Source organism: Dipodomys merriami, unplaced genomic scaffold (genome assembly GCF_024711535.1).
Source record: "Dipodomys merriami isolate MVZ:Mamm:240054 unplaced genomic scaffold, mDipMer1.0.p SCAF_2, whole genome shotgun sequence".
In the NCBI taxonomy this organism is placed as follows: Eukaryota; Metazoa; Chordata; class Mammalia; order Rodentia; family Heteromyidae; genus Dipodomys; species Dipodomys merriami.
This window is the reverse complement of record NW_027203381.1, coordinates 111,655,371-111,669,693: the sequence shown is the minus strand read 5'-3', so window position 1 is coordinate 111,669,693 and position 14,323 is coordinate 111,655,371. Positions and strand designations below refer to the sequence as shown.

General features: G+C 38.1%; 1 protein-coding gene across 8 annotated transcripts in view; it reads left to right on the top strand.

The window, feature by feature from the left end:
- Positions 1-14,323, top strand: part of Grik1 (glutamate ionotropic receptor kainate type subunit 1) — a 338,127-nt gene that overhangs the window by 274,279 nt on the left and 49,525 nt on the right. For 5 of the 8 annotated variants that reach the window (XM_070030546.1, XM_070030542.1, XM_070030539.1 and 2 more), the window contains exons 8-9: positions 7,328-7,435; positions 9,552-9,596. In XM_070030546.1, coding sequence (XP_069886647.1) covers positions 7,328-7,435; positions 9,552-9,596 — 153 coding nt within the window. The remainder of the gene's footprint in view (positions 1-7,327; positions 7,436-9,551; positions 9,597-14,323) is intronic. The other 3 variants (XM_070030540.1, XM_070030544.1, XM_070030545.1) reach the window with 1 other exon arrangement.

Here is a 14,323-nt window from a genome sequence, read left to right as displayed (position 1 = left end):
GGTCTAACTCATACGAGGCCTCACTTATAAGGACTTTTGTGGTTATCTGGGTCTGATTAAGCTATTCCATGGTGATCTCTCCATCTTAACATTCTTGACCACTTCTGCATAGTTTTTGGAGGGTGGTTTTGCTACATTCCAATTGACAGGGGACATTGTAAGGGGAAGAATGTGATTTGCTACCATGTAAGTGCAATGAACTAAATGTAAGAAGTGCATCGGGATAGTCTTCCTATAGTGTTAGATACTTTAGTTAGTTTAGCTGTTGAAATAGTCAACATCTCAACATGTCTTGACCTGCCAGGAAATGACCTTCCTTCTCATCTGTAAGTCTGGAATCCTGTAAAGAATAAAGACCAGATTGTCTAGACAGTTTCTTTTACCTTTGTTCCACATTTGAACATGTGTTGCTTAATCAATTTAAATTGGTCCTGACTAAGATAGATCTGGGGTATTAAAGTTCTCCTCCATTTCCATCCTGTAACTTACATCAAGGTCTATAGACAAACATGAAGGGGAGCATGGAAGATGGGGATGGAAGTCTGTCTATCCAAGCAGATAACAGAAGGAAATTGACAGACTTCCATGTTTTCATGGTAAGAGCCAATAAAGTATTCCCAGGCCAATTGTCATTTTAAAAGAAAGAAAATAAAATTCTAGGTTTACATTAGTGTAATACTTGGGAGAAAAGGACTCACAAAACCACACCAATTGATTTAGTCACTATTAAACAGTAATTACCAAGAAGTCTATCTGGGTAGATATTAAAGCTATTTCCTAAAATAGGGACAATTGTTTAAGTAGTGTTTTCTGTTAAGTATACTATAATTGTTCCCTCTGCAAGTGCTTGTACATAAGGGAAGAAAAATTGTAATTATGCATAATATAATTATATGTCATTACCTAAATTGTATATGTTTCGTCTTTGTTCTAGAAAATAATTCCTTATGAACCTTATTTGTCATACCAAAATTACTCATTGGATGTTCACCCTAATCAATAGTTCAGATGATGATTAATAAACACGTATCAAAAAGTAGTTCTCAGAAAACAAAGAACATATGTGTAAATACTACTTGCCTAGGGGATGGGAGGTAGGGGATGTGGGTAATTGCTCTAGCAGGAAAACTTAACTTTGAAGGTCAAAAGACATAGCTCTGTAAAGAGGCGAGCAGGGAGTCTTTGTAGATATCCGAGGCATGGGAAGAAGCATTGTTGGAGCATGAAAAGAAAACTTTTTTACCACTTGGATGTGCAGGGAAGAAAGCAAGAAGTGGGAATTACTCTGCGCCAGTGATTGGAACGCAAGTTCAAGAATAAAACCAGTGCAACCGAATCCAAACAAAGGGACACAAAAGATACACTGTATGAAAATGAAATTGGATTTGGGAGCTGGGATTTAAGACCCTGCTATGAGCTATATGTTACGTCAAGAGATAAATGCTAGCCGCACTGTACATTTTTAGAGAGCCACATAAATTCTGGACGAAGTACAGAATGGATTCACAGCATGACCTCTATTAAAGAAAAGTTGCCTTTATAAAAAAGCTTTTGGAAATGCTTGTAGAACTTAATGAAGGTAACTACTTGCCTGCACATAGATCAGGAGGAGGGTGAGCACTGCACAGTGTTCACAAGTAAGAAGGGACCTGAGAGCTGACTTAATCCAAAGCCCTCACACAGAAGACAGGTCCACTGAACCAAAGCCTTACACAAATTGCTCTCAGATTTCAGACGCTTGTGATAACTCTGACACAGCAGCTGGTTTTGTAGCTCTCATTTCCACAAACCAGCCTTTGGCCTAATAAGAAGCAAGTGGTGACTAGAATATATGAAGTAAGATTGGGATGTGCTGGAGAGGAAAAAGGACATTATGGTGCCTAAAGAAACTTAGCTATACCCAGAGAGTTTGATTATTTTTGCCCTGTGGCATCCTTTTTATTATATTTCAGCCAGGATGACAACGGAAGTAACTAATACACAGTCAAAGTACCATCTCATTTTTAAAGTTAATGCTAGTGTCTGTGTTGCGGACTACTTTAATCAGTAAACAAAGGGGACTGCATTCTAGGATCTGAAGAAATTCTCTTTATATGCTGCAGCACTTGAGCAACTCCGATGCAGTCTGCCATCGAGACAGCTCACATTAGAAAGTTGGCATTTTATCTCCTGTCAAATCCTATTTCCTGACAGTCATTTAATTTCTAACATTATCAACTGGTAAAATGCACAGCTCTCTATTCTATCTGACTGGTATACAGAAAATATATTGGTCAATTGTGCTGGTTCTTCCCATGTATTTGGATGTCTCCCTGTGGATCTCTGTCCATGTCTCCCTATGAAGTTCTGCTCCATGAATGGAATTATTTCCATTCATATTTAATGAAAGGATGTCCATTTCATATTTAATGGAGCACAAGTTAATGGGTCAGGGAGAGGAAGAACAGCACTGTTTCTCTGTTCATTATTGGGAATATGAATTGGACTCCATAAATGTCATTTGATAAGAACTCCCTGCTGTCCAAGCCTTTGCTTCTAACTTAACTCATTCTATGAGTGCAATCTCCCTGTGATTCTCATGAAAGCATGGCATAGTAATACTTAAAAACCCTCCAGTCAGGCCCAGCATCAGTGGCTCACGCCTGTAATCCTGGCTACTCAGGAGGCTGAGATTTGAGGATCACAGTTCAAAGCCAGCTGGGGCAGAAAAGTCCATGAGACTCTTATTTCCAATAAACCACTCAGAAAACTGGAAGCAGCGCTGTGGTTCAAGTGACAGAGTACTCACCTTGAGTTAAAGAGCTGAGGGACAGCGCCCAGGCCCAGAGTTCAAGCCCCACGACCTACAGAATTAAAAAAGAAAAAAACCTCCAGTGATTCCCAGATGTCTGCAGTAGCCAAGCAAACTAGAATGAGTCATTAACACTAATGCACAGGTGCCTGCCTTCCTCCCAGGCTCATTTCCCATCAGTCCTTACTCCGCTTTATCAACCCCCTAAAAGTTACATCAATTATTCTTCATTACACGCTATTACCAAGGCTCTGAGTCTTGGTTTGACAAACTTCTCCTTGGACAGCTCAGGCATGCTTATCTCCAGAAATCTTTTGTTGACTCTTTCATGTGGTTGAGATGCATGCTTTTTCCTCCAGAATGTTTTTTTAATAGCCTGAGCAAATCCTTATTCTCATCCTCATGACCTCCACTAGATGGTGTATTTCCAGCCGAGGTCTTGACATGGGGAAGATGCTTAAAACATAAACATTTTCCAAATGAATTAATAGTGAAAGAAATAAATGAAGCAAAGCCTTCCTTCCCCAAGCAGATGGTAATATGTTTTGGACAGAAACCTTGGACAGCAATTGCGTTTTATGCTTTATCATACCCAGCTCACTATAAATTACCAACGACAGCAAATCCTTCTATGGTCTTTCCTTGATATTCATAGAATTCCCATTTCATTCAAAATTTCTACTTAATATAACATTCCTCTGTGGCTTAAATGACAACAAAATTAGTCAATCAAGTTCAAACAACTTGACAATGACGTAAAGACTTATTTCAGTTTCTTGATTTCCAATCAAGTGTATTTTCAGCCTGGGCATGGTGATTCATGTCTATAGTCCCAGATAGTTAGGGGGAGGATATAGGAGGATTGTAGTTCAAAGCCAGCCCAGTCAAGTTAATTAGATCTTATCTGAAAATAAGTTAGAGGAAAGGGGGTTGGGAATGTGGCTCAAGTGGTAAAAATGCTGACTGTACAAACACAAATCCCTGAGTTCAAACCCCAGTACCAACCAAAAACACAGGAGATTTTCACCATTTTTAGATGGGGTTATAAATTGAATGGGTGGCAGAGGAAGGGAGAAAGAGAGATTGAGAGTGAGAATAAATGAATTAAATAAACCTTGCTACTTAGTAAAACTCTGTTTTGAAACAAATTAGAGGAAGAATATATTTAAAGTGCCTAAGGGCAAAGTCATCCTGTTGCATACTAGAGAGAATATAATTTAGTAAGACAATTGGGTTTTCCCATGAAGAGAAATAAGGAATTCCAGACTGAGAGACATAAAAGAGAGTAATAAAAATACGAAACTATAAAAGCGAGATCACAAAACAATGCTGGCTAGAGTGGCACAGGCTGTGAATGCCTTGCTTAGAAGGGGGAGAATTGTGACTGTGAATGCAAATAGCACAAGAATGCAATCCTAAAGGATAAATGTTAGGCAGGATAAGTGCACAGAAGTTGGAGACACTAAGCCTGTTCCAGTTGGAACTGTGTGAGAGATAGAGGACAGAAAATTCTGAAGAGGTCAGTTAGGCAAAATTTTGAAAGACCGCTGTATTATTTGGGAGCTTTCAGAGAAAAAGATGAGAGGATTTATAAATATAGATAGATCCATCATGAATGGATCAAGGAAATGTAATATACATTCTATGCTTCCATCTGAAAGAATGACACTGCCTCATTTGTAAGGAAATGGAAAGACTTGGAAAAAAATCATATTAAGTGAAGTAAGCCAGGCCCAACAAGTAAGCCAGTCCCATGGTTTCCCTTATTCACAATAATTAGTATATGTCTAGGATAATCTTAGCAGATGAGCAGAATAGCTCAAGAGCTAAGCAACCGGGCACTGGTGGCTCATGCCTGTAATCCTAGCTACTCAGGAGGCTGAGATCTGAGGATCGCAGTTCAGAGCCAACCCGGGCAGGAAAGTCCATGAGACTCTTATCTCCAATAAACCACTAGAAGACCAGAAGTGGCACTGTGGCTCAAGCGGTAGAGTGCTCACCTTGAGCTGAAGAGTACAGAGACAGCGCCCAAGCCCAGAGTTCAAGCCCCACGACTGACCAAACCAAACCAAACAAAACAAAAAGATGAAGCTAAGCAAAATGAGCTCTAAGACATGGACACTAGAGGTTTTTCTCTGTTGTTGTTTTTTTGTGTGTTCTTCCTCCTATGGTATATCCTTTGTTGTCACTGTATTTGATTTTGGTACCCTGGTATTGTATAGACATGTATTTGAATTAGGAAAGGGAAGGGGAACAACACAATGGTGAGACAAAGGACAAGGGCGGAACCAATGCAACAGCGATATTTACAAGACAGTATGTTGGACATGATCTGTACAACTTGGGAAAGGAGGAGAAAAATGAGGTAAGGAGAAACAAGTTTGACAAGAAAGGTACTTATTACCTTACTTAGGTAACTGTAACCCCTCTGTACATCACCTTGACAATAAAAAAAAAAGTTTAAATAAAAGATCCATCATGAGAAATTAGTTCCATAACCATAGAGACTGAGAAATCCCAAGATGGACCCTCTGAAAACTATAGAGCCCCAGTTTCAGCTCAGCTCTCAAAGTCTGAGAACCAGGAGCACAATCATAGGAGGAGACCAATTGCTGAACTCCAACAGACAAGCAAAACATATTTCCCCCGCTGTTTTGTTCTTTCTCGGTTCTCAGTGGGCTGGGTGGTGACCCCTTAGATTGGGATAGACAAAGGCTCTACCAAGTCTGCCAATTCTGATACCATTCTCCTCTATAAACAAGCTGATGGACACATCCAAAAAGGTTTAACTAGATACCTGAGCATCCTGTGGCCCAAGAAAGTACACATAAAATTCATTATCACAATATCCAATGGGAAGTCAAAGTTTAGCCTAATTTGCAGGTGTCATGAATCAATTAGATACTTTATATGCTGGAAGTGCAGAGAAGAATATGAAAATTATATTTGGGGACAATTAACTTGATAGTGATTTGTATAATGAAATACAGTAGAGACGGAATAAAGAGCAGCTATGTAAGTTCTGATATGGAATAATAAAAATCCAAGCTCTGGAGTTTATGACTGGAGATGGAAAGGAAGAGATGGCTATAAACTATAACAGCTGTTCAACTTTCAAATGTGTTCACTGTTGTGTTCAGAAAGCTCTAAATAATGATATTGTTTAAATAGGTACTATTTAATTAATCTTCACAAAAATTCTACCTGAAACGTTCATTAGAATCTGAGCTAATCTGGGTTCTGGTTAAATAATTTGTCCTAAGTTACACATCTATTCTAGACAGACCCAGTACTATAGAAAACTCATGTTCTTTCCATTGCATTGTCCTGCCTTTTGCCTGAAGTGTAACTTGATTGGAAAGGTGCTCGCAATGTGAACAACTGCAAATACAGTTAATTCTTCAGGCTCTTCACATTTCACCCATGTCTGATGAGTTTGGCAAAGGCAGGAGGAAGAAAACAGAGGAGCTATATACAAAGATTTAACCCACCTTTGCTTCCATTTGCAAGTGAAAAATCAGATAACCATGGTTGTGAAAAATTAACAGGACATTGAAATGAAAGATCCTCTAAGCCACTATGTTTTTTAATTTATACAACCAGAGTTGTGAAATGTGAATTCTACAAAAGGTGGATAACTGTGAGTTTCTGTTTCCTTTAGATGATGTTAATATACATAATAGTCAAAGAGTGGCACCCTCAAAAGCTATCTGTGCCCTAATCTCTGCAATTTGCATATATTACTTTATCTGACAAAGAAAAAGACTGCATATTGATCAAAAGAAGGATTGTGAGATGACCAGATTATCTTGGATTTTTATACATGTAAGGGCTCAAACCATCATTACAAGGGTCCTGAGAAAAGGGAAAACAGCATTTCATACAAGCAGAAGAAGTTTGACCAGTGGCAGAGATGGTAGAGGTATGGCCACAGACAAAGAGAGCGAGAAGCCACCTGAAGCAGAAGGGAGAAAAATCAGTCTCCCTTCATGCCCTTAGGAACACCACAGCTCTGAGGTGTGGGAGCACACATTGCTTTTAAACCAAAAACAACTGTGAAAAAGTACCATAGCCATCATAAGAAACTCAAAGGCCTAAGCAACCTTAGTAGGCCTAAGTCATAAACACCCCTAAAATTCAAGAATACAACATGGGTCTTTATCTTTCTTGCAGTGAAAAATAAAGCAGGAATGGATTTGCCGTGGGTAGTGTCTCGAGACTTGACCTTGGAAAACAAAATATCATGACTTTCCAGACTTGGTTTACTTAGGTGAAGAACTGTTTTCTAGCCATTCTTGCCTGACTATGTAAGCTGCCACTCACACAGATCTGACCGGTGTTCAGATGTTACGACTGACAGAACAAATCAGTTTTAATAAAGCTGGTGATGTGCTGTGGTTTCAAGTCACTTAACCATCACAACCATCTGCCTGATGAAACTGAATAATTACATAACTACTGTGATGGGTTTGAGCTACATGGGTTTAGGATTATGGTGAGTGGTAGAGAGTGACAACACATTCTTTCTGTCCACAGGCTCGGTGGGATGGCTTGACGGGACGTATCACCTTCAATAAGACCGATGGCTTGAGAAAGGATTTCGACCTGGACATTATTAGCCTCAAAGAGGACGGAACTGAAAAGGTAAACTTCCTTCATAATGAATTAACAAATAAAGTGCAAAGCTCAAGCATCAGAGTTACATGTGACAGGTAAATTGGAGAATGAGGCAGTGATTGTCCTGACATGTTTATTCACATCCAGGGTTCTAGATACCTTTCTCTAGTCTGCAAAGAGCTGTTGATGAGCCTGAGTCTTAAATTATGGATGTGTTATTAATAGTAGGGCTAGCTAATATTTAATCAATAATTGTTTAATTTTGCATTCATACATACATTAGTTTCTAATAACCCAACAGGTGGGCATCATTAAAGCTATTTCTGAAAGAGATTGAGTAATTGAGTTTAGACTTGGAAAGTCAAGAGCTGTCAAGGTTCATCTATGGAACGGCACTCAAGAATTGCTCAGAAATTAATTTTAACTGCACTCTATTTCAATACTGGTGACAGAGGGACAGGATAAAATAGGATACAAGAGGCTTACTGGAGTAAATTAACTTTGCATCCTTAATTTCAGGGCAAATGCTTGAAATTTTAATTTTAATTGGGATTCTCACTTTGGGATTATTTTAGTTGCAACTCAAAAGTTTGGCTTGCTATCTGGAGTAGCACAAATGTAAAACATGCTTAAATAATAATGAAAAGAATTTGGCTTCTCAGGCCATGATATTACTCCAATTCTAATACTCATGACTACTGAATAGAGGATTTAGCATGTACGGTTTGAAGATTGTTTCCATCAGAACCTTAAAGAAGAAAATTCAATCACTGAAGAGCCAAAACCTTATCATTCAACTTCCCCATTATTATAGTGCTCAAAATGTTATATGTATAAGTAGCTTTGAAACCATTGTTTACTGAATTTGAAAACTTGGGTTGACTTTTTTTAATGAATAAGGTTTGTATTTCTGCTCTTGTGAACTGGGAGAATTTATTTTTGGCAGATCCCAACTACCTGGTGCCCCCAAATCACACTGATTGAAACAGAATTAATTAGGCTGAACACAGTAGAAGGTTTCTACTGGTATTAAGAAAACTCCATAAATTTTCAGCCTTGTAGGCTATACATTCTAAATGCAGATTTCCAATTTCTCTATGGACTCTTCTTTCTAATTTATTCCTCTGCTGTCTTCAAGGAGCTCAAAACATCACCAACCCTACACAACAGGCTGTGTAGGGCTAATGATAAAAGGAAAGAATATTTACTATCACCTAAATATTTGTAATTTGTTTATAGAAAATACCTGCTTCTCTAGGCTCATCCTACTCTCCCCTGCTCTCCTTAGAAGGTATAGCACTGAAGGCAGAAGGAAAGCTTTCACGGAAACATCATTTTGGCTCAGATGGGTAATGAAATAGATGGAGCTATTGCCATGTTTTCCCAGCTATTTATATGCAGCACTATTACGCACACTCTGTTGGTATTTTTCCATCAAAGGCAAAATCGAATAAGATGAAAGTGTTTTCTATTTGTTTCTTATTTCTTCATTGTTCGCAATAACTTTTCTTTCTTCAGGTGACTTGGGCTCAATTCCTAAGAAGGCTGATGGGGCCGTGGTAGCCATGGGAAAAACCAACACATGTGTGTCAGGAGCCAAAGAAGGACAGACCTTTAATCTTGTCATGTCAGCCTTTCTCAGGGTCTGCAGGGAGAAATATTATTTTTTAAAAGCCCACTTTTTTGTAGTTGCACTTAAATTTTTGTGCCTGGGAACACATAAGCAAAGAACAAACCATCATACATGCCTTTTCTTCAATAGTAGTGTATGTGTATGTGTGTGTATGTGTGTGTCGATTTGTTGATTGACTAATTTTGTTACAAATTCTTTCAGCAGAAATTAAAATTTTTCTTCTTATAAGAGATAATGATGGTCTTTAAAGCAACAGAACAAGTGTCTATATTTAAAAGTTATTTTTGTTGTGCAAAAGGAAAAGTAACAATGGAGTCTTAGCACCAAGTAATTCCTAGGACAGCCAAGTTATAATTCATCTCTTAAACTGTGTCAGGCTTTATGTTTGATGATGATGCAAAATTCCAAAGACTAGGTGAAGAATCTGCCACACACCATATTTACCTTTCAAGTTCCATGCTCCATGTTTAATTAAGTGCTGTTTTTATTTTTTCCTCTCTGAACACCAAGGCCGCTGGTGAAGTGTCTAAGCACTTGTATAAAGAGTGGAAGAAGGTTTGTACTCTGATAACAATTGCAGGAAACTTGGGGTGGGGCAGGGAATACCCATGGAAAACCGGCATCTTTCCAGTTTTGCTTGACCAATAATTCTCCAATGGCAGTGTAGAGGCGAGATTCCACACCAAGGGAAAGGGAGGAATAGAATTTCTGTCAACATCACCAATGAATTGTGATAGATTAAGTAAGGACAGATTAACGTTGTCCCCTAAGATGATTTTTGTGTTTTCTGAACAGGACCTGTCTCTGTAAGACCTACAAGCAGGTGCCTGTAATGGAAATAGACATCTACTCATTTCCATTCCTTCTCAAGTCATGAAGTATTTCCCCTAAAAAAAGATGCAAGCAACAATGGATTTGGCCCATCAGACTGGTCAGATAAGCTAAGTCTTTAGAAGACCAGGATATTTCCTTCAATGTCAATAGAAAAAAGAAGGAAAAAAGGAGTCATTTTCAGAAACTCCCCTTTCTATTCTGTGAAAGATTTTTTGTCAGAGTGCACTCACTGTCTTACACTTTGTTTCAGAACTACTGTTAGCAGAGGGCAAAAACTTTAGAAACTTTGGAAGGGAAATAAGATTATCTTGTAAATTATACCACCTACAATTTCATAGTATATAGTACCAAATGGCCAATGACTGTGCATAGATTTATATAAACAGATGGTAAACATTAAAAATATTTGGATCATGAAAACATCCCAGTGATAGGCAAACACCATATTGTCTTTCATTCTTTCTTCTCCCTCCTACTATTCTGTTCCTCTTTCTTCCTCTCTCTCTCTCTCTCTCTCTCTCTCTCTCTCTCTCTCTCTCTCTCTCTCTCTCTCTCTCTCTCTCTCTCTCTCTCACCTCTCTCTGTCTCTTCCTTCCCTTCCTCCCTCATTTATCCCTCCCTCCCTCTCCCTCAAACTACTTGCTAAACAAGTCTGTTGATTGATGGATAGGTAGACCTTGAAATTACTTCAGGTCCAACAGTTTGTCAGTTTCACTCCCATCTTTCACATTACCAATTGAGTCAAATAAATAGCTCCTCAAACCACCAAAAGACTCTCTTAGCAGCACCAAGTACATATACCTAAAAATTTCCTCCTTCTAAGTTTTAAAAACCACAGATTTGGGGATGAAGGCATGGCTTAAGTGGGAGAGCACTCATATTAAGCAGAAGCCTTGAGTTCAAATCCAGTTACTACAAAACAAAAAATTAGTTCTATCAGTTTTATTTTAATTGTCAATAAAGCACAGTATCCAAGATCCATAAAAGTTGAACTAGTTTCTTCCTTTGAAGTAAGCAGATGACCTCACCTGGCACTCCAAAGCAGTTTATTACATTAATCCATCTTGGGATCAAGCACTTTATGCAATACTGAATTCATTCAAACCAGGCATCCTAGAGAATGGAAGCTAAGCTGGAAATGAGCCAGAGGGAAGGAAGTTGACCTCCACTTGGCACCAACCACCACATATAGAACACATGACGACGACATGGCCTCACTACCCCTGCCTACTGGTGAACTACAGATGCCATCCATTCTCTGTTGACTGTGCACCTGAAATTCACAGTAACCCGAGTAGCAGATGTGACCCAATGAGACTGACACACATTGTACTTTCCCGAGGAAGACACCGTCTTCAAAGGATCCAATCCATATCGTATTTAAATTCTAACCATTTTTACTAGCGCCATGGCCTCTTCCAACTACAAAATACATCTCCTGAAATTATTTCAAAGAGAGGGATCTTTACCAACCCCCTCACTAAGAAATGAAAATAAGGCTCATGATACAGGAAGTAGATGTGCCCTTGTGCATCTTCTTCCCACTGGGTTATTTCCATCTGATAATTTTAGATTTCGTGTTTATGTGAATCCCACTCTAGGTTTGAAAAGTAGATACAAGTGAGCCTTTGGCTGCCCTTTGATGGTGTGACTTTTTTTAAGTTTGTGAAATGTCCTCTAGGCATTCATTTTCAAATGTTCCTTCAGTTGTCCCAGATAACAAATGACTACTGCCTCATAACAGCTTAGACAGAGTGAAAGAAGGCAGGCCAGACAATTTAGCCTTTGAGTGGTCCTCCCCACAAATAATTGATCCACTATCCACCACCTCTCACTGGTAAATTACTGCTGCCTGTTTTCACTCCACAGTTTGAAAATTGAGGTTCTGCTTCCTGAAGGCACTCCTCCAAGGTCGCAGAACAAGACAGAAATACCAAAGTCTAAGCAGCTGGGTCTGCACGCGCACACACACACACACACACACACACACACACACACACACACACACACACACACACACACACACACACACACCATGTACACACTTAGGTTTGCTGATTAGAAGATTTTTAAAAACAAGAATGAGATTCTTCAGATTACATACGTATTCTGTTTACTTTCCAGGAATAGCCTCACCTTTTATTTCATTTTGATACTCTTCCGCTTGTATTGAAAACCTCTTCTGTTCTATAGATAGTAGGGGGAATAAAACATATTCTCTCTCATTTTATGGAAGAAATTTTGCCCTACTGGGACCTGGAGACTTAGTTGATTGAAATGGCAGCAGCAAACATCTCTTAGCTTCTGTGCTTTGCTGAGAATGGCAAGAGAAATAAAAGCTAGATGTCAAGCTGTGGCATAGATTTGTCTACAATTTCAAATTTTATTTTAGAAGTGAATGCTATTTGCAAAACCATTCAGCATTTCTATTTTCAAATATGAAACCTATTTTTAAAAGAGTTTCTTTGAGCTGGGCATGGAGAATCTGAAATTCAGAGCCAACCCGATCTCAATTAGCAATCTAATCTCAAATACAAAATGCAAACCAAAGGACTAGAGACATGGCTCAAATAGTCATTTGTTTGCCTAGCATGTATGAGGCCCTCAATTAATGCCCCAGTACCACTGAAATATGTAAAAAAAAATCTTACCATGTCCTTTTAATCTTGGGGTGTGCATGTGTGTGTGTGTGTGTGTGTGTGTGTGTGTGTGTGTGTGTGTGTGTGTGTGTGTGTGTGTGTGTGTGTGTGTATAACTATGAGTTTGGATCTGAGATTTCTTGCTATTTATAAAAAGGAACATTTGGGGTTACATTAGAATATGCATTTCATCTCATTTCTGGAAAGTATTAGACAGCTGGCTAGTTCATTATGGCCAGTTTGTTGGCATTTGTGGAATGACTGAATAAATTTCTCAAAGATATTTAACTAAATAAATAAAAATAGTTCCCATAAACACACACAATTGACATTCATTAAAATAACAGTTTAAGAAGACCATCTTCTATGACTTTAAAAAGTGTCCTAAAACAAAGTCGTGTTCACCTTTTGATACTCAGTTAAAAATTAGATGTCCATTCCCTATTCCTAAATCAAAGTTTAAGTAGAATCATTCCAAAGTCTCTTATGGAGCTAAGTTAATCACTCACAACTAAAATCATAGATTTAGAATACATAAACAAATGTGTCAATCAACAAATGTATTGTGCTATGATATATGCCACAGCTTGAAAGCTTGGGCTATGTTTCTTAGAAGTCAGAGTCTTTGCTTAAAAATAGTAGGAGTGAAATTTGCAAAGGGAGAGAAGAAAAGGTTTCCTATCCTGAGTTTAATGAGTGTCAGAGAGAAAACTCTTCAATATATCTCCTTTGGATGATGGATAGACATCACCAGGACACTAGAATATTAAAGGATTATTATCCTACCTCCAATATCTTCTGTCTTTATATAGTATCATAATACTCTCTTAAAAAAATTTAAACTCCCAAACCTATCTCTTTACTTCTCAAATCAACCACTCTACATATTCATGTTAATGTTTGATAGTCTTTCATATTTTCTCAAACCATTGATACCTCTAAGAAAGATATCCTTCATGTCAAATTAATTTCCACTGATAAACTTAGGCACTAAACAAAAGCAAAGACAGAAAAACGATGATGGAAGAAGGTTGACAAGCTAAGGTGTGATAATTTAATCATCAGACAGACTCTATTATCTCAATTTTGCTGGCAAAAAAATTAAGCCACAGAGAGGTTGATTAATTCATCCAAGGCCACACTATGAGAAAGTTGCTAAGGTAGGGTCTAGATAAAGAACAGTTCTACAAAGCTCAAACTCTATTGAGCCAGCCAAACATCTTCCCCATTGAAGGAAATATATTCCTGCACTGATGGATGTATTTAGGGACCAAAAATGAATCCAATCTATCCATTTGACTATGCCCAAGTGTTAATGATCCTAAGCTGCTCCTGTTTCTCATAGCTCCTAAATTTCATCAGTTTCTGAGATCTACAAAAAAAAACTCACAGACAATTTCAAATTCTTTTGCAACAAAGCCAGCTTAAAGAAATTTATTATTAACATTTAGGTAAACATATATATAATACTTTTATAGACATCATCTCATTTAATCTTTGCAGTAGCTTTGTAATGAACTTACAGTTAGAGAAACAAAGTTCAGAGAGCTTACTTTCTTGTCCAAGGTTACATGACATAGCAACTGGATGACATCTTTTGTCTGACTTTTCCAGTGTCCCTTTCACATGGCTAGTAGTATTGCCTAAAGACTCAGACAAATCCCTCAGTTTCTGATAGTACTTCTCCTGAACTGTCCCAGAGCATAAAACACCCATACACGAGTTAAGCATCCCTTATTTGAAATGCTTGATGCCAAAAATGTTTTGAATTGAAAGTAGTTTTAAAATCCTTATATATATATATATATA